Genomic DNA, 23,607 nt, shown 5'->3' with positions numbered 1-23,607 from the left:
GGGAGAGGAGACTATAATTCAGTTCCCCCACAGTTACTTCCATAGTTCATTTAGAACGTGATTCAGGTTGCACAAAGTCAACGCGTGTGCGACTCTTCCTGAGCCTCGTCAGCAGGATTGATTGCCGTGCACAGTTAACCAAGTTGTGCAGGGTACAAGAGTCCCTCATCGCAATGGGAGGGGTCCCTTCCCTTTAAAAACAGAATGGATTTTAACATTTGTTGTCCTCTCCCCACAGAGCTAAAGTGTCGTGGGGGAAGGGTGGCTTTATCTGATTCTTGCAAAGGCCTGGCGTGGGCTGGTGTATCTCTAGGGAAGAAGGTGGGAGGCTCCTTCACCCCGTACTCTGGACCCAGGCCTGGGGCAAGAAGGAAGTGTTGCCGGGGAAGCTCCCAGCATCTGGGAATCTTCTGTCCTGTCCATCCTACAGGTATTGTCCCCGCTGTCAGACTCCATCCTGGCAGAGAAAACGGTCACCGTGTTAGATGACAAAGTGTCAGTGACGGACTTGGCCATCCAGCTGGTGGCTGGGCTGTCCGTCACCCTCCACCCCAGCACGGAGGACAGCAAGGCCATCACGGCTGTGGCCACAGCTCAGGAGCTGCTTCGGACTCCCAAGCAGGTAGGGATGGTTCTAGAAGCCGGAGTTCAAGAGGAGCAGGGCGCTTGCCGTGCCTGACTCTGCGAAAGGGGCGGGGGGAGGGAGGAACGGAGCAGAGTCGCTGAACCACAGTCCAGAATGCAGTGATGGGGAGGCTGTGAAAAGCCACAGGGCTACGTCATTCCGGTCGTGGGCTCTGTGATGAACCAGACGGGTGATGCCCAGTGCGCAAATCTGGTTCCACAGACTTGGTGGTTTACAACAAGGCCCGCTTATTAGCTCAGCTCGGTGCGTCGGGGGCCGGGGCGGGCTCAGCTGGGTTCCAGGCTCAGGGCACCACAGGCCGACAGCAGAGTGAGCTGGCGGGGCCCTTCTTGGCGTGTCCTGGGGAATAATCGGCCTCCACGCTCGTTCCTGTCTCTGCACTTCTGTGGCAGGTGTCTGTGTCTTTGGTGGCTGTTCCCGGGGACCCCTCTCGGCTCCCTAAGGCCACCCGTGTTCCTTGTCACTTCCCACACCCCCACTGTCTTCAAAACCAGCAACATGCATGGAGTCCTTTTATGCCTTAGACCTCTAACCTCCCCTCTGCTGCCTGCTAGAGAAACCTCTTTGCTGTGAAAGGCTCACGTGTCTACACCGGGCTCAGCCAGATAATCCAGGCAGGTCTCCCTATCTCAAGGTCAGCTGCACCACACAGCACAGCATCATCACAGGAGTGGCATCTCATTATGTTCCCGGGTTCCAAAGATCAGGGCGGGTCATTCCAGAAAGTGTGCGGCTGCTAGCTGACTTTGCCCCAGGGTGTCAGCAGGAGGGTCCTGGAATACGTTCACATCCAAGTCAGGCCCCCATTGATGGCTTCTCTCCTGGGGGCGAGGTGTTTTCTCCTCTCTAAGGAGCAAATTGAGGGGAGCGGAGCAAAGTGGGGAGACAAGGCAGAGAACATGGAGCTATTTGCTGAGAATGGGTAATTAATTAGGGCATGATTGGCCTCGCAACCTTCCTGGCTTGGGGGCAGGGGCCCTGACCCCCATCCGGTGTGTCCCATCTGTCTTCATCGGCTGATGGTAATTGGAGGTCCCCGCACGGACTCCGGGGGGATTTATGGATGCAGTTCATTTGATTTGCAGACATGACTCTGGAAAGGATGGAGCTTTAAATCATTCCTGGGCCTGTGTTGTTTTAAGTCATTCAGAATTTCTCATCTTTGGGGAAATGCACCTCTCCTGGGCACGTCCTGGGGTCCAACCTCACTGGAACCAGCTAATCACCTGACTTAACCCTCAATCACACAGCAGCACCGACTCAGATGGGTTTCGGCAAGCCCGCGGGGTTCTGAAGGCTTCATCCAGACTGTCTGCCACTCAGGGGGCTGGTTTTAGGTGAAGTTCTTTCCCCGTCTAGAGTGTGTGAAGAAAAATTAGTTCAGGATGGAAAGTCAACCAAGATGAACTCACAGACCGTGTGAACAGTGTGTTTATCCCAACCCTCGGCGCGTGGAAGGCCGGCACCTTGTTCTTGACATTTCAGCCCTGAAATACAACGTGGGAAAGATTTTTACACCCGTCAATACGAGGGCAATCGTATATACTTTGCCTGTGCCTCATCTGTTCGGAGGAAAGCCAGGACAGAAGGGTGAAACGGGAAATCCCCTGGCCTTAATGCATTCGATTTACCAGTTAGAAGGGGGGTCTGTCGGATGGTGGGACTTGCCATTGATGCGGACAGAGGGGACAGGGGTGGGAAGCAAAACTCCTGAGCCATATTGCCTGCCTTAGTTTCGATCGCCCAGAAGCTGAGCCTGCCATGAGGATTCGAGATCAAGTGTTTAATTTGAGTGCTGGAGGGAGCCCCAGTATGGGAGTCGGGAAGGGCTACAAGGGATAGAAGATAGCAGAGCGCGCTCCCCACCCGCGGCCGCCGCCGTGGACTACTGGAGCCCGAGTCTTCTGGGGAAACCACCAGCCAGTGTTGACCAGGGGCCAGGGAGCTGGGCTGTGTGTCACATCTCCTATCAGTCATTGTTGAGGGCTGCTTTGGGGGGGTGTTAATTCCCTGGCACTTCTGGCTACAGACATGGCCACGTGGCTTCCAGAGGTCGGAGAACGCCCTCAGACAAAACAGTCTTGCAGAACTGACCGCTGGGCGGGCAGATACCGAGAGGGGGAGTGGGCAGGTGCCACCAGTGACCGCCATGCCGTCCTGAGATTTCGGGCACTCGTCTCAAGCAGCGGGTGTTGGCCTGGGCTTCCGGTTAGTGGAGACAGAGCCCAGACCCAGGCTGGCTCCAAGCAGACACCGGTATTTATCAGTTCATGCCTGGGGATTTGTCTTCAGGCCAAGCTAGATCCAGCTGTCCTGAATGCTAGAGAATATTCCAGCCACTCGTTCCGTGGATCCTGATGTCCCCGTCTGCCTTCTCCACATTCGTTCCGTCCGGAACGTCTCACCGGAAACTGTCGGTGGCCCTTGTACTGCCCTTCCTTTCCTTCCTCTTGCCTTTTTTGGTGTGTTCCGTCTCTTTTGATCCCTGTGATTGTGTTTTGGGTAAATTCCTTGGCTCTGACGCCCTGGACACGGACTCTCTTCCCCCATACGTGTCTAATCTGCTTTGCAAACTAGCCTTCGGGTAATTTCAGCTGGAGCATTCTCTCACGAAGTCCTCTCCACGCCTCCCTGTTTTTTGTTTTTGTTTTTTTTTCCCCCTCAGCCTTCCTCTCAACGTGGTGTCTACTGCGTTCCTTGTCCCTTGAACCGTTTTATTTCATGGGCCATTTTGTCGTTGCTGCTGGTTTACTTTATTTCGGTTGTTCCATTATCCAAAACCCTTGCCCTCCCTGCTGATCGACCTGCGTTTTTTATGATTCCCTCTCACGGTAGAGCCCTCCCTCCTCGGGACTGTAATTTTTTTTTTTTTTTTTTTTTTTTTTTTTTTTAATCAGAAGCGCCTCAGGCTGTGGCCTCTTCCCTTCGCTCCCGACAGGAAGTCTTTGCAGGCCTGCATTTGCACGGGCCCAGCCCCAAGCGCGTCTTGCTGTCGGCGGCCGGGCACCATATAGGTCGTGCACCTTCAGACCCCACACCCAGGTGTGGGGACGCCGTGGGCTTTTGATTTCCAGGGGGCACATTTTCCGGGCAGTGCTCAGAGCACAAGCAGGCATCGTGGCTGTTTCTGGCCCGGGTGGGTAGGACTTTCTCATCGCCCCCCGCCCGGTCTCGATAGCCCTGCTTTTACGCAAGGGGTCCCATCCCCAGAGGACAGTCCCTAGGTGGGCATGAGCATCCCTGCCACTGGCTGGCAGGCCTTCTGAGCAGCTCTGACACCCGTCCCCCCTCCAGCCCACCTCGGTAACAGCTATCTGTATGGACCCCTCTGGTACGCGTTCCCTCTTCCTTTCTGGTGCCTGGGAATTTTCATGATGTTTTGTATATTCCCACCCGGCTTTTAAGTGGTTGATCCTCAGCCAGTCTACTTTGTGGTTGGAACACGCTCTTCAGAGAGTCTCTCTCTCCATTTCTTAACTCTTCTTCCCCCTGCGTGGGCCTCCTGTTCCAGCGGAGCCCCCCTAAGCGGCTACAAGCCGGCCACTATCACCGCAGACTTGCACCCCAACTGAGCAGCCCCGGAGGCTGCAAGCTTCCCATCTCTGGTTCCCGCCGAAGCCCAGGGATCCCCTCCTGGGGATCCTGCTTTCCATCCTGAGCCCCTTCCTGAGCCAATCCCTGTGAACGGGGTGGTGGGATGCTCCGATTGGCCAGAGCTGGGTCACATGCCTAGCGGGGGCGGGGCCAGCCCCACCCCCATCCCGCCCCTGCCCCGCGTGCCCCGCGTGTGCTCGCGCCCTGAGCGGGGAGGACTCGGTTCTCCAAAGGGAAGCTGGTGTTCCAGTCCCAGGTGGAAAAGAGGGCTAGAAAGTATCCAGGCCAAGCAGACGTCCATCTCAGACCCTGGGGTGGGGGGGTTCACACTCTCAGCTGGGGAAAGCAGATTGTTTGGAGGAAAAAAAGGGGGGAGGGGCCAAGACAAATAGTGCATCCACGTGTTTAACTCACAACTCATGTCAAATTCTCGGCCCTCGGTTGTCATGCCCAGAAGCCAGGACCAGAGAGGACACAGGATCCTTTACCTGTAACAGACCCCTGGGGTGGCGTTAACTCTTCCCTCCCCCACTCTGCTCCTTGATTCTCCTCCAGCACTTGCGGCAGACTGTCCCGGGAAGGTCAGCCCCGCCTCGGTGGTGGCCGGGGGCCTGCCCCTCTCCTCCTGGCCTCCCCGCCCCACCCCCAGCTCCCCTACACAGGCAAGCACACCCCCACCTGTACACACGACCTGTCCCCGCGTGCCACCGCTCACAGCCCCGTGTGTTTTTCTCCGTCCGGCTCCGGGCGCCCTCTCCGAGGCTCCGCCGTGTGTGGCATGGGCTTCTAACCCATGTCCCTAAATGCCTGGTCTTAGAAAACACGGAAGAATTCCAGACACATCAAAATCATCGTGGTGAGTGGCCGTGGTGGTGGGACGCCGGACGGACCTCCGGGCTCCAACCCCCCATTTTGCCACTTCCCTGAGCCCGCCATGCTGTCCATGATCCCGCCTCCTCACCTGCAGCAGGAGAAGAGGTGACAGTAAGAGAAAGTGAGTCCGTCCTCGGAGGACACAACAGTGGCGGGTTCCCGGGACGCACAGCCGCCACTCCCATTTTGGTGGCTGGAACATCGGTGTGCCAAGGACGGGCCCCCGGCCCAGCTCCCGGCTCCTGGGAACGCGTCACCTTGTGCGGCCAGACAGACTCTGCAGGTGTGAGTAGGGATCCCGAGGTAGGGAGATTACCATGGGCCACCCAGACATCTCAAGGCTGGACCCTCCTCAGAGGAGGTGGGAGCATCAGAGCCAGTTGTAGGGAACCTGCAGACTCCACGTGGAGTCTGCGAGTAAAGCCGTGGGGCCTTCTCCGCGAGGCTTCCCGGTGGCCCTCCCCAGCAAGGGTTAGGCTGGAGCTGTCCCTGCCTCTGTGTTCTTACTTAACTTACAGCGATTTTCTGATCCTGATGTAAAACCCGAATGTTTTCTCCCCAGATTCATCGGCCACCGGGTCTGGATTTGAGTCCAGCTCCTGATTCCTTCGGGTTCTGTTCTAGGCCGGCGGGCAGGTTCCTAAGAGGAGAAGCATCCGCAGGCCTCACGCTGCGGCCTCCTAACAGCCTCTCTCCTTGCAGGAAGCCGTGGTCAGCACGTGGCTTCAGCTCAGCGACGGCTCGGTGACGCCCCTCGACATCTACGACACCAGGGACTTCAGCCTGACCGCCACCTCCCTGGACGAGGCCGTCGTGTCCGTCCCCCAGGCCCGCTCTCCCAGGTGGCCGGTTGTGATGGCCGAGGGGGAAGGCCAGGGGCCGCTGGTCCGAGTGGACATGACCATCGCAGAGGCCTGCCAGAAGTCCAAGCGCAAGAGCGTCCTGGCCGTGGGCGTGGGCAGCGTCAGGGTCAAGTTTGGCCAGAACGACGCCGACTCCGGTCCCGGCGGGGGCGGCGACGAGGGCGAGATCAAGAACCACGCCAGTGACCGCCGGCAGAAGGTTCAGGAGCCCGAGGGGCCCCCGCCCGGCGGCTCCTCCGTGGAGCGCGAGGAAGGCGCCCCCCGCAGAGGCGGCACGACGGCCCGGCCGCTGCTGGACAACAGGGTGGCGAAGGGCAGCCGGCCGGACGCGGGCAGGCCGTCCGGAGAGGGCCAGCTGCAGAACATCCCCCTGGACTTCACCAACTTCCCGGCCCGGGTGGACCTGCCCCGCGCGGGGGGCGGGCTGGGGGCCAGCGACCTGCTGCAGACCGCGAGGGGCCTGAGCGACCTGGAGATCGGCATGTATGCCCTGCTGGGCGTCTTCTGCCTGGCCATCCTCGTCTTCCTCATCAACTGCGCCACGTTCGCCCTCAAGTACCGGCACAAGGAGGTGCCCCCGGAAGGCCAGGCCTCCGTCACCCACTCGCACGACTGGGTGTGGCTGGGCAACGAGGCCGAGCTCCTGGAGCACGCGGGCGAGGGGTCCCCGCCGCAGGACGAGCACACGACCGTCCTGGACCGCGGGCCGGGCGGCAGCGAGGAGAGCAGCTGTCTGTTGCTCAACGGGGGAGCCCGGCAGCACGCGCAGGGCCGGGGGCACGGGCCGGACTCGGGGGGCAGGCAGGCCAGGGACCCGAAGCCCGAGCCCCTGCACTCGCCCACCTCCAAGAGGAAGAAGGTGAAGTTCACCACCTTCACCACCATCCCGCCAGACAACGGCTGCCCCGGCGTGAACTCCATCCTCGGTGGCGGGGGCGAGGACATCAAGTGGGTATGCCAGGACGTGGCCGCGGGCGCCCCCGAGGAGCTCAGAAACTACCTGGAGAAGTTCAAGGAACAGGCGTAGGCCCCTCCGGCCGGCGGCTCTGCACCCCGCCCCTCGCGGGGCTCGGAGTGGGTCTGGCTCCGGCGTCGGGTGGGATCCGGGAGGGCCCGGCGTGGAGCGGGGGACGCACCCCCGCCGTCAGGCTGTGCGAGTCCCGGAGCCTCCGCGAGGGGCCGCGTGTCTTTTGTAGCAAGGATTCTGTAGCAGTCGATGATGGCGGAGTTTCGAGAGTCAGCGGAGCCAGCTCTGGGTGGGTCGCTGACCGAGACCCTGAACCGCACAAGGGCCACGTTAGGAAGGTGATTTTACGAGTTGAAACATAACCCAGACAAGCTACCAAAAATTATTTGTTAAAAAAATGCAAAAAGACAAATAAAAAGACAGAAGGAATCATCTCTTTATTTATATTTCTAATAAAGTAGCAAAATCTACAACGAGGTCCTGCTGAGGCCCCATTTCTGTTTTAGTTCAGTGTCCCCCCTTCCGAGGACGGCCGTCTCTGGGAAGAGACCATCCCAGCCCTGGGTGCCCTGGGATGATGAGTCTGGGGGTTTTCGATCTTTCCTGGATAATCTTCTCCCACATTGCCTTCCCTCCTTCCAACAAGTTTTCTGTGTCCTATGTTGCCATCTGATTTGTATTTAATGTTTATTTCCAAGGACCAAACGGTATATTTTTCCTGATTTAAACATACGTTATATTCGTATACATTAGATGAATTCTTAGAAATAGTCTCCATTTATCCCTCCTTTAAGTGGTAAGTCTGATGCTCTTCTGTACCCCTCCAGCCTTGTTGATATTTGCTGGGGTTTAAAAATCAAAGGGTTGGGGAGGCGTCCCCTGGATCTTGACCTTGCCCTCCACCACACCCACCCCCCAGGCCACAGCCCGTGGGCGGAACGCTGCCCAAGGCCGGTCCAAGGGGACCCAGCCAGCCGCGCGGAGCTCACAGAGCCCAGCACCCAGTGGCTCCCCACTCAGGGGAGGTCTGGTCAGATCCACGAGGGAGAGATCGCACCCAAGAGAAGTCTGTGCCTCCTCGTGCGGGACATCTGTCACGAGACCCTCTGACGCTGAGAAACGAGCCAGGATAAAAACTCTGGGAGGGTTTTTGAGTCGTCCCTCTGACTCTGTTGGGCGGAACATGCCAGCGTGGACGGAGACGATAAAAATCTGTGTTAGATGGTCAGCCAACTGTGGTTTTTAACAGCCTGATTGTGTAAGCAGCACATTTGCAAAGACGCACTGATCCAAAGTCAACTGTGTGTGGCCGAGAGAGCACGGTGTCCTGAACGAGCCCCTCGGTGACTGCCAGGCCCCGGGGTCTGCTCTGGGCAGGCACCGCTCACCCGTGAGGCTCGTTGTTTTTATTTTTTTAATTACTAAAATCAGTAGCTAAGAAAGGGTCCTTGGAGCCTCGTGACCTTTTCAAAAGGCTATTTCTAGCACATATTACAGACGGAAGGGAGATATTTATTTATACCTGTGATGCCAGTTGTCATTAAAATGCTTTCCATGCCTGGACAAGTCAGTACCTTGTGGGGTGTTTCTTTCTTCAGTTAACTCCTAGTGCCTCTCCCGCCGAATGTACAGCTTGCTGAAGAAACCACCTGTCCGCTGGGCTCGAGGGAAGACAGCACATACGTGGGTCCCGTGACTGCTGCAGAGGGCTTCCCGGGACCCCCTCGTCGGCCGTCACCCCCACCAGCGGCTCTCATGCTGCGCGTGCCCACAGCCGCCAGGAGGGCTCATAAACTACAGGCTGCTGAGGGGGCTCCAGAAACACGCATTCCTGACAAGTTCCAGGGCAACGCGGATGGGGCGGGTCTGAGAGCCACACCAGGTAGGGGAACACCTTGACGCTGGGTGGAAAGGGTGGGAGCCCCATCCGGGGGGAAAGGGGTTTCTTTTATCGGGACTGTTTTTGTGGGTGGTGTTTGAGGTCTCAGTGGGACTGTGGTCGCCGTTGGTTAGCTGGGGGTAGAGAATGTTTTGGTAGAAGATAAAGTGGCGGGATTTTTTTTTTTTTTTTTTTTTTTTTTTTAGTAACAGCTTCATTAAGACGCAATTCACGTGCCATAGACTTAACCCATTTACGGCGTACGATACAGTGGGGGGGTTTTTGTTGTTTATCCAGAGAGTTGTGCCTCCATTGCCACCCCGACTGTCGAAAATTTCCATCATCCTGAAAAGAAACTCCATACCTGTTCCAATCACTTCCCATTCCTTGAAAACCCCCGGCTCCAGGAAACCACCGGACTTGCCCAGAGGTGCTGGCGTCTCTCTCCTTGTGGGAGAATTCTGACCATTCCCTGAGCAGGACCCTCCTTCTTGTGGGGAGCCGATGGGGTTAATGCGACGGTGAGGTTTCCTAATCAAGGCACCAGGAGATCTCGGTGCCCCCGCAGCACCTCTGGACAGTGCAGTGGGAAAGCACGGACTTCAAGAGCTCTGGTGTCCACTCCTAAATCCAGCTCCCTCCCTGGCTAGCGCATACATTTCTTTAGAAGGTGAAGGCTCCAGATAAGGGGAAGGAGGGCTGTGGTTGGCTCTCTAATGCTGGGTGCTTCGTCTCCGCCCCGCGCTTGGAAAGCGATCAGACCCAGCCACGCCCCACCCGTGCGCTCCCGCAACAAGCCTCGGACGCTGGCCCTGGGCACATAACTCACGCGGTCCACTCCGGTGAGCTGAGCTGCGCCAGTTCTGAGCCCGTGAGACAGGAGGGCCGCTGAGGTCTTCCTCCCTGGGCAGGAGGCTCAGGGAACACCCCCGCTGTCGTTGGTGGACAGCCAAGAGGCCAGGTCGGGGTGACCGCCTGGTCCCGTTTCCCCTGGGACCGACCTGTGTTTTAAAATGGGGAGACCCTTTTTATTTTCCAAATTAACACAGTGTGCACCTGAAGCTCACACCATGTTGAATGTCAAGTATATTGCAATTAAGGGATAAATTAGGAAAGGAAACCTGAAGACCCGTGTCCCATGCAGCGTCTCTGGGGAGGCTGGGATTGGTCGGCCGCCCTGGGCTATGGAAGCAGACAACACGTCAGTCCCGCCCTCCCCTGACTGGGGTTTGTGACACGGGAGCGCACGTCCCAACCTCCAACTTGGGGCCGGAGCCCCTCCCTTCCTCGTGTGTCCTGGGTGGGATCAGAGGGCGAGGTCTCCCTCGTGCGTACGTACACTGAATAAACGGTACGTTAACAAACTGTGAGACCCTAAAACACATCGGATCGGGCGTCAGGATCCCCTATTCTCTTTTATTCTGAGCACCGATGCCGCACCCACCCTCCAAGCCCGCCCGCCTGCCTCCCTCTTGACATGTGAGCCTGTGAAGGCCCTGAACAAGTCTGCAGACCCACAACCTCTGATTTATTCCCGAGGGTGCGTGCCAGCTCCTTCTGCAAAGAAGGCCCCAGGTGAGCTGTGCAGGGACCTTCTCCTAGAAGGCACCATCTTCTTTACAATGACGTGCGTCTGAGTCTGGGGAGGGGGTCACCACAGCACTGGGACTGTTCAGAGAGACAGCTGTAACTCCTCCTGTTACAACGATCCAGTAGAGCGAGAGTGGCCTGTCTCCTGGTTGCTGGTCTCGTTATTCACTTAGCGGACACCGACCGAACACCCGCTGTGTGCCTGGCCCTGGGCAGCACGCAGAAGGTGGAATAAAGGAGACGCTTGCAGCCGGGGCGGGGAGGAGGCAGGGAAGGGGGCAGCTAGAGCCCAGAGCGGTGGGTGCAACAGCGGGCTTGGTGCGCGATGGGCGGCGTGCACCCCACTGCTCTGTTCGCGGCTGTGTGCCCCAGCCGGACCCGCACGGCCTCTCCAAACACGAATCTGCTCTTTCTCGTGTGAAATAGATACCGAATATTTGCAGGCATTAGCATGAATCTTTATTAATATTAGCAATAACGCATCGACACTGTTAACATTAATGCTTTTTAACATTAGCCATAAGTACGATGATAGAGAAGAGCCACTCCGTTGAACAAGTGTCAGCCAGGCCCAGGGTTGAACTTGCCTTACTCACTCCCTGGCCACCTTCCGAGGCAGGTGCATTGGCTCCGTGTCACAGACGAGGAAGCAGGCTCTGAGCATCCTGCCCAAGGTCACGCCCAGGACATAGCCAGACCGGGCCTCAAGCCCATGCCTGTATCCCAAAGATTGTGGTCCTAATTACTACACTAAGGCAAGCTGTGCATAAAGTTTCTAGCATTAAAAATGGAGTAAAACTGGGGCGCCTGGGTGGCTCGGTCGGTTGAGCGTCCGACTTCGGCTCAGGTCAGGATCTCACAGTTCGTGTGTTCGAGCCCCGCATCGGGCTCAGTGCTGACAGCTCAGAGCCTGGAGCCTGCTTCGGATTCTGCGTCTCCCTCTCTCTCTGCCCCTTTACCCCGCTCATGCTCTGTCTCTCTCTCAAAAAAACAATAATAATAAATAAATACAATAAAAATAATGTCCTCAGGGGTGCCTGGGTGGCTCAGTCAGTTGAGCGTCCGACTTCGGCTCAGGTCATGATCTTGCAGTCCGTGAGTTCAAGCCCTGCATCGGGCTCTGTGCTGACAGCTCAGAGCCTGGAGCCTGCTGCGGATTCTGTGTCTCCCTCTCTCTCTGTCCTTCCCCTGCTCGAGCTCTGTCTATCTCTCAAAAATAAATAAGCATCTAACAAAATTTTTAATGTTTTTTCTAAAAGAAAATGTACCATTACAGATGTGACTTAAATTAATTTTTTTTTTTTTTTTCATTTTAAACGCAGCGCATGAGCAAAGTGTTTGTGAAAACAACAATTTGCCTGTGCTGGTGCTTCGGCAGTGACCTTCCAGGTTTTTGCTCTCAGATTTCTTCTTTCCTCCAGAGTTGAGGTCAAAGTGCAAACACTGATTTTAAGCATCATGAACAGGGACGGTTCTGTGGCCCTCGACGGAAGACGTATGGTCACGAAAGTCACGTGTGGAGGCACAGGCTGTGAGGTGCAGGCGGGGCCCCGCCAGGGGGACGGGGAGCCCCGAGACTGAAATCAAGCCCATCTTTGCTGGCCGAGAAGCTTCCGCCTGGAGGAGAGGCCGAGCCCACTCGCTTGAGCCAGAGTGCCCCCTGCTTGCCAGGCGAGACATTCGGACTGCACCTTCCGGGAGGAGGCCGCGGGCCACGCTCTGCCCCCAGAGGCACAAGGGGCGCTGTGGGAAGACACGAAAGCGGTCGCGGCGAGAGCCAGCCTCGCCTTGCATGGCCCGGGGCCGGTGGGCTCCATCAGACAGCCTGTCCCGTACAGAATAACAGCACAACCGGTGTCAAGTCCAAAAAGCAGCCGTTTCGAGGCTCCAGAGAGCCTCCCGGGCGTGGGCGTCAGAGGGCAAAGACCCCAGGGAGGTGGGGAGGCTACGGAGTGAGCCCCCGCCCGCCACCACGCTTCCTCTTGGGGGCTTAGCTCAGAGCCTGAACAAAATGGCACAGCCAGAGCTCAGAGCAGGCTCACTGGGCTGGACAGACAAAAATTACATCCAGGACTACGGAGGCAGCGCGGAGCTGCCCAGAGGCCTGAGAAAAGGGCTTGCAGGGAAGGGAGCCCGGTAAGAGGGGCACAGAGGTGGACCCCAGGAATGCCTCTGATGGGGGCACCGTGGTGGCCACGAAACTCAGGGAAGCCATCTGCGGACACGCGGCTTGGCCCAATGCATGGGGCGCATTCCAGGTGCTAGCTGACCTCCCCGGCCCCACGCAGGCGGGGAGAGCTGGGCCTGGCCCCGCGCTGGAGCCCGGCTCACATCTGTGGAAGTCACTTTCCCCCCTCTCGGCGCTGCTGGGGACACAGGCCAAGTGCACAGGACACAGGGCAGCTGTCCAAATGGGCATTCAGGCCGAGTTCTTCTTCACTGAGGCCCAGGACAGTCAAACCTTCGACCAGATGCCGAGGTTTTCGCATCTTGAAACGTCCAGCTGGAAAACGGCTGTGTTGGGTGGGTTTCCTAAGTGTTTGGACAGGAGGCTCGCTGACTCCTACAACCAAACAAATAAACAAAAGGAAAACCCAAGGGCTCTGACTTAGCACTTCTTTGAGATGTAGGTGCTCATCGGAAAACTCGGATGGAGCCAGGTTAATGAAATAGAGCAGAGGAGTAAAAGTAAAGCCAGATCACCCTGTTTGGTTTCTCTTTCAGGGAGAACATTAGATAATGTTTCACAGAATGAAGCAAATTGGGACATTTTTTTCCAATTTATATTCTACTGGCCAAAAATGTCTGAAAGCCTTTTTTTTTTTTTTTTTCTGTCAAAAAGGGCATCTGGGTGGAAAGGAATAACCAGACTGTGAAATTTCATTGATCTTAAAAACGTGGGTTAAGTTCGGGGTCAAGATTTACATTTTCTCTGATTTTCTCTGTCCTCCGAGTGAGGGCACGGTCGGAGGGCTGGGGCCGTTTCATCTGTGAGGACTGAGTGTGTCGTGCCTTCGGAGCACGGTGTCAGCCACGGAAAGAGAGAGCCGTCACGCTACATGTGACGGGACGGGGTTAGACGGCACAGGACGGAGACCGGGGCCCCGACAGGGGATGAAGTACATTCACCGTCCCGTCAGCTAATACGTGCAGAGACTGGCTGTGGCTGAGTCTCAGAGGCTCCGTACTGGGAATATGACCACAGACAGGAGCACCGGGGTCCCTATCCACATGGAACCCGTATTCTCACGAGGGCGGGGTGGCGGCGGGGGGGGGAGGCAGATAACACAAACATGAACAAAATCGACGAGATGATATCAGATTGCAACTAAATGGCACCACAAAGGACATAAGCCGATGGGGCGAAGAATAATCAGGTGCCGTTCGTGGAAAGGGACCGTTTGGCAGGTCACGACACAAGGTTACGTCTGGATAATGGTTTGCAGTTCAACGAGGGTAGGTGCAAAGGCCCTGCAGCCAGAGCCGGCCGAGGTTGCCTCGGAGAACCAGACATCACCAGGGTGGCTGGAAGGCGGTGAGGGCCACGGAGACGGCAGGGGGGAAGGCGGGAAGTGCAGTGAGCAGGGGGGGAGGGGGAGGCCACTGCAGGCTGCCAGCCTCAGATTCCCTGAATCTGAGGCCTGGGCCTTGCCCCCGTGAGAAGAGAGCTTTGGGAAGGGCGCCGGATCACGAGGCATTTTGTGACCGTCCTGGTGAAAGATTGCGGGCCTTCGCCGGAGGCGGTGGCCGGGGAGATAGAAGGAGGCGGGCATGCGTTCTGCAGAGTGGACGCAGCAGACCTTGTCAGTGCCTGCCCGCACTCCCCGACCCTCATGTTCCCAGCCCTCCTGGTGCGGCTCGACCGACCCAGACCGCAGGATTCGGAACAGCCAGGGAGCTGCCGTCCTGGTAAGCAGCCCCCCGCCAGGGCCCATCGGGAGCCAGAGGGAGGGGGTCCAAGGCGCCTTGGAGCTCACATCCGGCGTGGCCCCCTCCCGCACTGCAGACAGCTGGTGTGGTTGAGGAACGGCGCACACAAAAGGCTATCGTGTTCCCAAAAGCACTGCGGTTTCCTCTCTGGGTCACTCATCCTGCGGGACGGCAGCGGCCTCGTGGTAGGAACACTCCAGCAACTCCCCTGCTGTGACGAGTAGGGGAGGCAGGGCCCCTGCCCCAGTCAAGCCTTCAGATGACAGAGGCCTGGCAGAACCTCCACAGCATCAGGAGACCCCCAGCCAGAGCCGCCGGCTGTCCTGTTCGCAGAGCCTTCGCCCACAGGCACCGCGAGGCCATAAACGTCTGCGTTGCAAGCCGCCGAGTGCCGGGGCGCTCCGTCATGCGGGACGTGTGCCTGGCGGGGCGGGGGGTGACTCGGAGGTGTGTTGAGCCCCATCCGGGGATGCCCCGCAGCCAGTTCACCCTGGCTCACAAAATCTGATTGTGGGACGCTCTTCCCAAATCCTCGCTCAGGGACATCTCACTGGTACCTGGAAACCAGGCAAGGCAGGAACGTTTTACGTCACGAAGCGTGGCAAGTCGTGCGCATGTCAAAGAGTGAAAAATAGAACTACCCTACAATCCAGCAATTGCCCGAAGAATTTATTGTATTTACCCAAAGAATACAAAAACACGAATCCAAAGGGATACATGCACCCATGTTTATAGTCACGTTATCTACAAGAGCCACATTATGGGAGCAGCCCAAGCCCAAGCGTCCATCAGTAGATGAATGGGTAAAGAAGGGGTGTGTGTGTGTGTGTGTGTGCGCACAATGGAATATTACTCAGCCATCAGAAGAATGAAATCTTGCCATTTGCAACGACATGGATGGAGCTCGAGAGTATAATGATAAGTGAAACAAGTCAGAGAAAGACAAATACCATAGGATTTCCCTCATACGTGGGATTTAGGCAACAAAACAATCCAGGGAAGGAAAAGAGACCGAAAGCAGACTCTTCACTACAGAGAGCACACTGATGGTTACCGGAGGGGAGGTGGGTGGGGGGTGGGCGAAATAGGGGAGGGACATTGAGGAGGCACTTGCCACGAGCACTGCAGACAATTTCTGAATCGCTATATTGTCACCTGGAACTAATGCAGCACCGTATGGTAACGATGCTGGCGTGGGGGAGGGGGACAGAAATTGATTCACTGTTCAGAGGGCCAGACGTGTCAGGTGGACCACGCTCGCTCCGGAGGCTCCGGGAAAGTCTCTCTTTGCCCCTTCCAGCTTCCGGCAGCTCCGGGCTTTCCCTAACTTGCGGCTGTCTCATCCCAATTCATCCCAATCTCTGTCTCAGTCTTCACATTGTCTGGTCTCTGTGTGTCCCTGTGCCTCTGCCCTAATACAGGACCCCAGTCATTGGATTCGGGGCTCACCCTAATCCCCCATTACAGTAATCACATCTGCAAAGATCCACTTTCCAAATAAAGGTCACAGTGTGGGGTTCTGGGAGGACACGAACTTCGGAGGAACGTTACTCAAGCCGGAACATGCAACTTTAGTCCCCTGTGCCCAGATCTTTGTCCTACGTTCTGCTCCTGCAGGAGCCCCACCCGAGACAGACGTCCGTGGGGACTTGCTAAGGTCGCACGTGGGGTTAAGAGGAAGGCTGGGACTTGTGCAACTGGCTGACGGTTCGTCTACTAGCTAAGGTCATGATCGAATGGTGGAAGCAAATAAAGCTCCAACAAATGACGTGGGTAGAAACGCCTGTGTGGAGCGCTGTGGCCCAGGAGGCCGGTTCCGCGTGAAGCAGGGTGAACGGCCACCGGCCCACAGTGCACTGGTGTGTGCAAATCAGTAGGAAGTAGTCTCTCTCCCCACGTTCCCTTCGGTCTCATTGCCTGGTGTAAAGGAAGTCCTCGTTCCAGGGCAGCCCGGCATGGTTTCCCAGCCAAGAAGAGAGATGCAAAGTGCAGCAGACCCCACAATTTATAAAGATCTGGCGACTGAGATGACCCCAGTGCGCAGCCGTGTTCAAACCAGTATCGGGCGCCTTCCGATAAAGGCAATCAATTCCACGAAGGGGAACAATTGGTATCACCCAGAGTCAAAGTTCACAAGTCGTGAGTAAGAGGATGTTTCTCATTTCTACTCTAAATGACTAGTCTTGTTGTTTATAGCGAGGACGCTCATGGCCTCAGGCAGACACGGAAGGTTCCAGAATCTTTTGTGCCTTCACAAATGACCTAAACAATAAATAAATGACTTAATATAGTAAAAGTAAACGGGCTTGCAATCTAAACAACCTCAAGATAAGAAAACTTATTTCCAGTGGAATGTCTTTTAGGCCACAAAGCTCAGTTCTGTAAAAAAATATATATATCACTTTTTGCCATGACTGAAATAAATTGTTCTTATGAAGTCTTTTACCTTTAGGAATGAGAATCTAATTTCAAGCAATTCATATCCCTCCCCCCTTGCTCCCTAGGGATACACCTAAGCTCCAAAAGGCTTAACTTGTGCCAGGAAATTATAGGAAGGGGTGAGGGGAGGACCCCATCTGGGTGAGCCGTCCATCCACACAGGCAGCTGCTGGGCCCCTCCAGGACTTGGCCCCAGCCGGGCTGCTCTAGAATCCACGGGATCATTCTAGGGTTCCCACCCATCGTGGGGCCTGGAGGAGACCTCATAAGCCTGTCCCAAACCACCCCACACCTGTGCTCCTTCTGTGTGCATCAAACCCACGGTGATCAAACCACTTTGAGTGTAAGGGAGCTCTTTGATGTAGGTGTTTAGGGCTATCTGCCCTAACAGAAATTAAATTTATTGAATAAAAACCAAGATACGTGTCTCACAGACTTCCAGTTTGAGTATTAAAATTTGTATTTGCTACAGGTAATTTTTTAACATGACACGGACTGGTCACCATCCCCAAAGCTTTGCCTTCTTGCAAAAGGACCCATCAGAGGAGTCTTTAAGAAGTAAGTGCCCACGCTGTGCGTTAAATGTGATTTACTCTGAGCACAACATGCAGGCACGCATCGGTTTACCGAGCAAAGTACACGGGGGGGAGGGGACACATAGAAGGACGGGACGGATTCTGGCCTGTGGATGCACAGGTGCTTTTATGCTCTCAGCACGACACCCAGAAACCTCTGCTGTATGAACAAGCAAAAGGCAAAGTGAGAACTAGTCCAGCTGAGCCGTTGGCCCTGTTAATTTTTTTCTGTTCAACATTTACATGACCTTAAGAATCCCTTCCTTGCGGGGCGCCTGGGTGGCTCCGTCGGTTGAGTGTCCGACTTCGGCTCAGGTCATGATCTCACGGTTCATGTATTCGAGCCCCGCATCAGGCGCCGTGCTGACAGCTCAGAGCCTGGATCCTGCTTCGGATTCTGTGTCTTCCCCTCTCTCTCTGCCCCTGTCCCGCTCATGCTCTGTCTCCCTGTGTCTCTCTCTCTCAAAAATAAATAAACATTAAAAAAAAAATTTTTAAGTCCCTTCTCCCACACAGTGGTTAGGGCAAGGATTCAAGAATCAAACAGATCTGGTAAAAACCCTGATTGGGTCAGAATGGGTTAGAATTGGTGGGGGGGCAGCGCGCCTGGGTGGCTCAGTCGGTTAAGCGTCTGCCTCTTGGTTTCGGCTCAGGTCATGATCTCGCGGTTCGTGGGTTCGAGCCTTGCATCAGGTTCTGAGCTGACAGCATGGAGCCTGCTTGGGATTCTCTCTCTCCCTCGCTCTGTCCTTCCCCTGCTTGTGCTCTCTCTCCCCAAATAAATAAATAAACTTAAAAAAAAAAAAAAAGAATGGGTTAGAATGCACACATCAACCCCGAAAGAAAGGACCATTCTGTACCGGCTCTGAAACCCCACCATTGTGTTTGACTGTGAGTAGCAACGTCCGTCAGGACACGGTCCAAATGAACCTTCCCTGTTATGTTTAAGGGAGACATAACAACAGCACAGGTGTAATCATCATAGTTCTGTCTACCTCCATCGGTCTGCAGAATAACCCTCCAGAGGTGTCTACATCATAGTTCCCGGAGGCTGTGAATGTGCCTCCTTGCACGGTGTTATGAGGACCCGACTAGGGGACGAGGGACACAGGACGTCAGAGGCAGAGAAGACGGTACAGGCAGGACGCGGATCGTCCCCTAAAGTCCCCAGAAGGGACGCAGTCCTGCCCACGCCCTGCAGTCAGGACTCCAGGCCCGGAAGAGGGTAGGCGTGGGTTGTTCGCAGCCACAGGGTGCTCAGACGCTGACCAGAGAGAGGACACAGCTCTAACGACGCACTGCGTCCGGGCTCAACGTGAGCTCATCTGCTCCCCGCAACCAAGCTGTGTAAGTGCACGTGTTATTACAGCCACTGCTTTGCCAGTGAGAAAAGGGAGTTAGCAGGAGGCCACGCCGGGCAGTGACGGCCACACGCCGTTTGGCCCTGGGACGCACACGGGGTGGCCCGGGGCTGGTGTCCACCCCAAGCACCGCACCCCCGGCCCCTCACGTGAAGCACGCTCAGCGTGGGGTGCCCGGAGGATGTTCCGTAAGCCCGGGCTCGTCGTGGGTTTCCTCTGCTCTCCTGAGTCGGGCAGAGAGGGGGAGACAGCCAGGCGCAGACATTTCTGCCACGTCGAGCACAGAGGCAGCAAAGCGGGTGGTGTCCACACCCGCGGGCCGTGCCTTTGTGCCCCCTGGAGGCCCGCCAGGTCCTCGGGCCGGCCCTCTGCGGGGCCTTGTGTGCTGAGAACTCCTCAGAACCGAGGAGCCGGCCAGAGAGGGGGCTGAACCCGCGACGGTGCCCATCTCCGCTGCCGGCCTCCCTCCTGTGGCCCTTCCCACTGTACGTGGACACACAGCGCCGTGGCCTGGCTCGGTTTTCTCTGTTGGGTTAAAGACAGACTTTCGGAAGGGCTCCCCTACTTCTGGAGTGACTGATGAGCGGGGCCCCTCGCAGCTCTGGACGGTGGCGAGAGGTGGTCGGGGAGGCTGATGGCTCTGTGTTCTAGAACATTCCCCCCACAGGCTCTGGGACGTAGTTCTGTGTGTCCAGGGGTTGGAACGAACACGCGTGTGCACACTGCCGCTCACGCCCGTGCTGCCACGCACGTGCCACGGACCCGCCCGGACGGGGCGCCAGGGGAAACCCCACAACGCACACAGCGACCCTCCCCTGCGGTTGCTTTCTGCCATGTATTTTCGGCCCAGCACGTGCCCCTGGAAGCACACGGCCCCGCCCTGCGTCTTGTCACTTCTACACAAGGTTACTGTCCTTTGGTTAAGATGCCTTACAGCGCGTTCGACCCACCCCTTTGAGCGGCTCATCACTGAGTTCTCCGGAGTGTATTTGCGACGCACGCGTTCATAAACTTCTGCTGGTTTTTCCCTCGTCAATCTGCCTTCCCTCGGGGGAGTTTGCAGGGCCCCGGGCGTCTGCAGTCACGTCGCATTTGCTGGGACCGCAATCCGAGCACCCGGGTCTGAATGCTCTAAGCACGCCCGAATAACGAGCGCTTTCTGTCTGATTCAACCCGCGCCTGCACGTCTGCAGAGCTCGCTTTATAACGTCCAGAAAGGTGCCTCTGCGGCTTGGCAGATTCTCTTCATTTGGGGCAATTTAGTGAAAAAGGTAGAAATTCCTGATGCGATGGCAAGAATAGACCAGAGGAGAGAAATGCGAGCAGCTGTCAAAAGGTTGCTTTTCTCGGTAGCCGCGCACCTTCTACTGCTCCGTGGAAGTCATTGTGGGGCCTGACGACTGCGTCTCCCTTCCCGGGCGAACAGAGCAACTCCTCCCCTGGGTTGTTCCTTATCACCGAGGGGAAGGAAAAGGGAGACCGCAGACAATTCAGACTTGGGGAGGCAGAGAAGGGATGGGATTGAATGAGGGCTCAGAGATGCCCGAGAGGAGAATTTCTCCTTCCCTTGGCTTCTCAACCCCCTCTTCCCTACTTCGATGCCTTCTTCATGTACTGACCAGGTGCCAACTGGCGGAAGAAGAAATATAAAGAATCAATAAGCATCTACAAAATGGCCAGATGACCGCAAACGGAAACAGTCTATCATCTGTGATAGGCTCCAAAGCGGCCACAACTGCGACTGTTTTACTGATCCAAGTCGGGGCACGGGGTGGGGCAGAAGCAACGTAACCATGCAGGCTGGCGGGGGTTTAAATGTTAGAAACCATCTGCAGGGCAACTAGGAAATTCTGCAAATGCGGATGGCCTGCCTCAAAATAGGAATGGATCACCAGAGAGAAACAAACAGTAAAGGAAGAAGATCTGCAGGAAACAGAAGTATTTCAGAGACGGAAGGGCCCTCATTAAGGACCCCTGCATCAAGGATGCCTCGTCATCGTTGTCAGAGTGGCCATGCCCAGAACACAAGAGTATGGCGAAGGGGCGCCTGGCTGGCTCAGTCGGTTAGGTGTCCGACTTCGGCTCAGGTCACGATCTCACGGTTCGTGGGTTCGAGCCCCGTGTCGGGCTCCGTGCTGACAGCTCAGAGCCTGGAGCCTGCTTTGGATTCTGTGGTCTCCCTCTCTCTCTGCCCCTCCCTGCTCATGCTCTGTCTCTGTCTGTCTCTCTCTCTCAAAAATAAACATTAAAAAAAACCCAAGAATATGGTGAAGAAGCCATCAGAAAACAATAATGACCCCCCCCAAAAAAGTGCTCTTGGAAATTTAAAAATAGCATTTCTGGAACTACAGGTGAAGAATGACTAGAAGAATTTTTATAGGATACCGAGGGAGTCAGCAACCAGGAAGATCTTGCTCAAGAGACACTCCAAACAACGGAGGGAAGAAAAATATCAGAGAAATAATAAAAGAAAAGTTTCCAGCATAATAGAGAGATATGAATCCTTAGAATAAGAGAGTTCGCCTCATGTAGACACAGCACATTTTTAAAACACCCACATCTAAGACATGCTTGGAGATTTAAGAGCTTCATAGATAAAAAAGAAAAGCCCAGAAGCTCCAAGAGAGAAAAAATATCTGTAAATGAATTAAGAACCAGGCTTGCAGCAAACGTTTCAGCAGCAATGCTCAAAGCCACAAAAATGTAGGATGATTACTTGGAAAGTCTACGTGGAAATTACCTTGGACGTCGACATTTGAGCCTATGCCTGGATGAGTGAGGCCATTGGCACATATGCAAAGCCCCAAGCCCTGCCCGTGTCTGCAGAAGCGACCTGTGGGGGACAATGATGGTAACCCAATAGAGGGTGGGGACCCAAGAAGCCGCAGAAGTGACGCGGGCATCCCCCGACAAGAAAACAGTAGTATCTTCAGCTGGCATAGGAGGGCATCAACTCAAACTAAGCCCGAAGTCAATGTCTCACTGGAGACATTGTCCTCTTTCTTCAGGAAGAAAAATGGAGGGCTGCATTTCAGGAGATGGAAGATCTTAGCGACATTAGGAAGACGTGTATTTCTTCTCTTTGAGAAAGCGGGAAGCTGGTTAGAGAAATCTGGAAAACAATAAGTCGTACAAGAAAAACACGGCTCTGGGTTGAGCAAAAAGGATTTCCTGGTTCCTGGTGGAAGATGCATGGAGAGAACCTGTTTTTTTGGGGCTGAGACTAAGCACCTGTCATTTGGCTGAGGGCATAGGAGCCATTTTATTGAAGATGAAGGATGGAAAATTATATTCTAGGAGTCTCTCTGATGGTGAAATGAAAATCTCAATTTGCACAATTGTGTACTCATTTTGTGTTCATTTTCAACTTTTAAAATCAACTTACAGTCAAAGGAGCTATTATTTAATTAGGGTTGCCAAAGAGTAAATGTTTCTGAACCCTGTGCCATGAAACAAAGGTTTAGCCAACAGAAGGAGGCCAAAAGACATGGGAAACAAATTGCCATCTGGTCATGGCGACACGACAATGGAAAATTCCATGTGGTTGTATCAGGACGTGGAGATTGCCGTATGTTATTTAAAGCTACAAATATAACCAACTGAAGAATTAAAAATAGTTGCGTGGCCATCAACAACTTAAGGAAGAAGGTGGGAAGGGTGCCACAATATTAGGCAAAGCGGCATCTCAAATAGCCGGGAGCTTCCGGAGAACGTCTCATGTTGGTAAAACACGAAATTGTGGGGATACAAATGAGGATTGTGGAGATAGTCACCGATGGCTCACAGGAGAAATGGTTAACAATCATCACCTCAGGGAGGAAGACGAGAAGATGGTTGGGGTGGGTGCAAAGGAACAAGGCTTCTGGCTAATTGCTCTTCTGCATGTTTTAATCCCCAGATCATCTATTAGTTTCCGGTTGGTGCTGTGTCAGCAAGGTTGTTGGCTATAAACACAGACTCAGAAGCCAGCCAGACCTGGGTCAGGCCCCAGCTCAGATTCCACTCCTGGGCATACGCTCAAAAGAACTGAAAACAGGTGTTCTCAACTCACACGTATTTATTTAGTCAACTACTCTCTGACAAGAGCGTTAAGACAAAATAATGGGGAAAAGATGGTCTTGGGATAAACGACATTGGGCTATCCAGATACTGACCTGCAGAAGGCCTGAATAGACCTTTCTCCAAAGAAGACAAAGAAATGGCCACCAGGTGCACGAAAAGGTGTTCGACGTCACTAAGCGTCAGGGAAAGGCACGTTTCTTTAAAAAAATGAGCTATCGCCTCACACCTGTTAGGAGGACTATCATCAAAAAAGACCATCGGTAACAAATGTTGATGAGGATGTGGAGAAACGGGAACCCTCGAGCACTGTTTGTGGGAATGCAAATTGGTGCAGCCGCTCTGGCAAACAGTGTGGAGCTTCCTCAAAAAATTAAAAAGAGAATTTCCCTACGACCCAGCAATTGCACTTCTGGATATTCAATCAAAGAAAATGAAATCACCATGTGAAGAGACGTCTGCACCCCCAAGTTCACTGCAGCCTTACAATGGGCAAGACGTTTAGATAATCACAACGTCCATGGACGGATAAATGAACTTTAAGAATGTGGTATGTGCATATCCTAAATTATGATTTAGCTTTTAAAAAGGAGGAAATCTGATCATTTACAACAACATGGATGGAACTGGACGGCATTCTACGAAGTGAAATAAGCCAGACGCAGAAAGACAAATCCTGTAATGATCCCACTTACATGTATAATCTAAAGTAGTCAAACTTATGGAAGCAGAGTAGAAAGGTGATTTTCAGGGGCTGGGCATGGGAACTGGGGGTCACGGTCAAGGGGTACAAAGCGTCAGTGATACAGGATAAGATCTGGAGATCTATTC

At 54.9% G+C, this 23,607-nt stretch overlaps 1 protein-coding gene across 1 annotated transcript in view; it reads left to right on the top strand.

Annotated features, from left to right (window-relative positions):
• Nucleotides 1–7,138, top strand: part of TMEM132C (transmembrane protein 132C) — a 306,611-nt gene extending 299,473 nt beyond the window's left edge. The window contains exons 8-9 of the mRNA XM_047828810.1: nucleotides 431–622; nucleotides 5,816–7,138. Of these exons, the coding sequence (XP_047684766.1) occupies nucleotides 431–622; nucleotides 5,816–7,003 (1,380 nt within the window). The 3' untranslated portion in view covers nucleotides 7,004–7,138. The remainder of the gene's footprint in view (nucleotides 1–430; nucleotides 623–5,815) is intronic.
• Nucleotides 7,139–23,607: the final 16,469 nt, after the last annotated feature.

The sequence above is a fragment of the Prionailurus viverrinus genome, chromosome D3 (assembly GCF_022837055.1).
Source record: "Prionailurus viverrinus isolate Anna chromosome D3, UM_Priviv_1.0, whole genome shotgun sequence".
Taxonomy (NCBI): domain Eukaryota; kingdom Metazoa; phylum Chordata; class Mammalia; order Carnivora; family Felidae; genus Prionailurus; species Prionailurus viverrinus.
The sequence above is the reverse complement of the archived record's forward strand: the minus strand, read 5'-3'. Positions and strand labels throughout refer to the sequence as shown.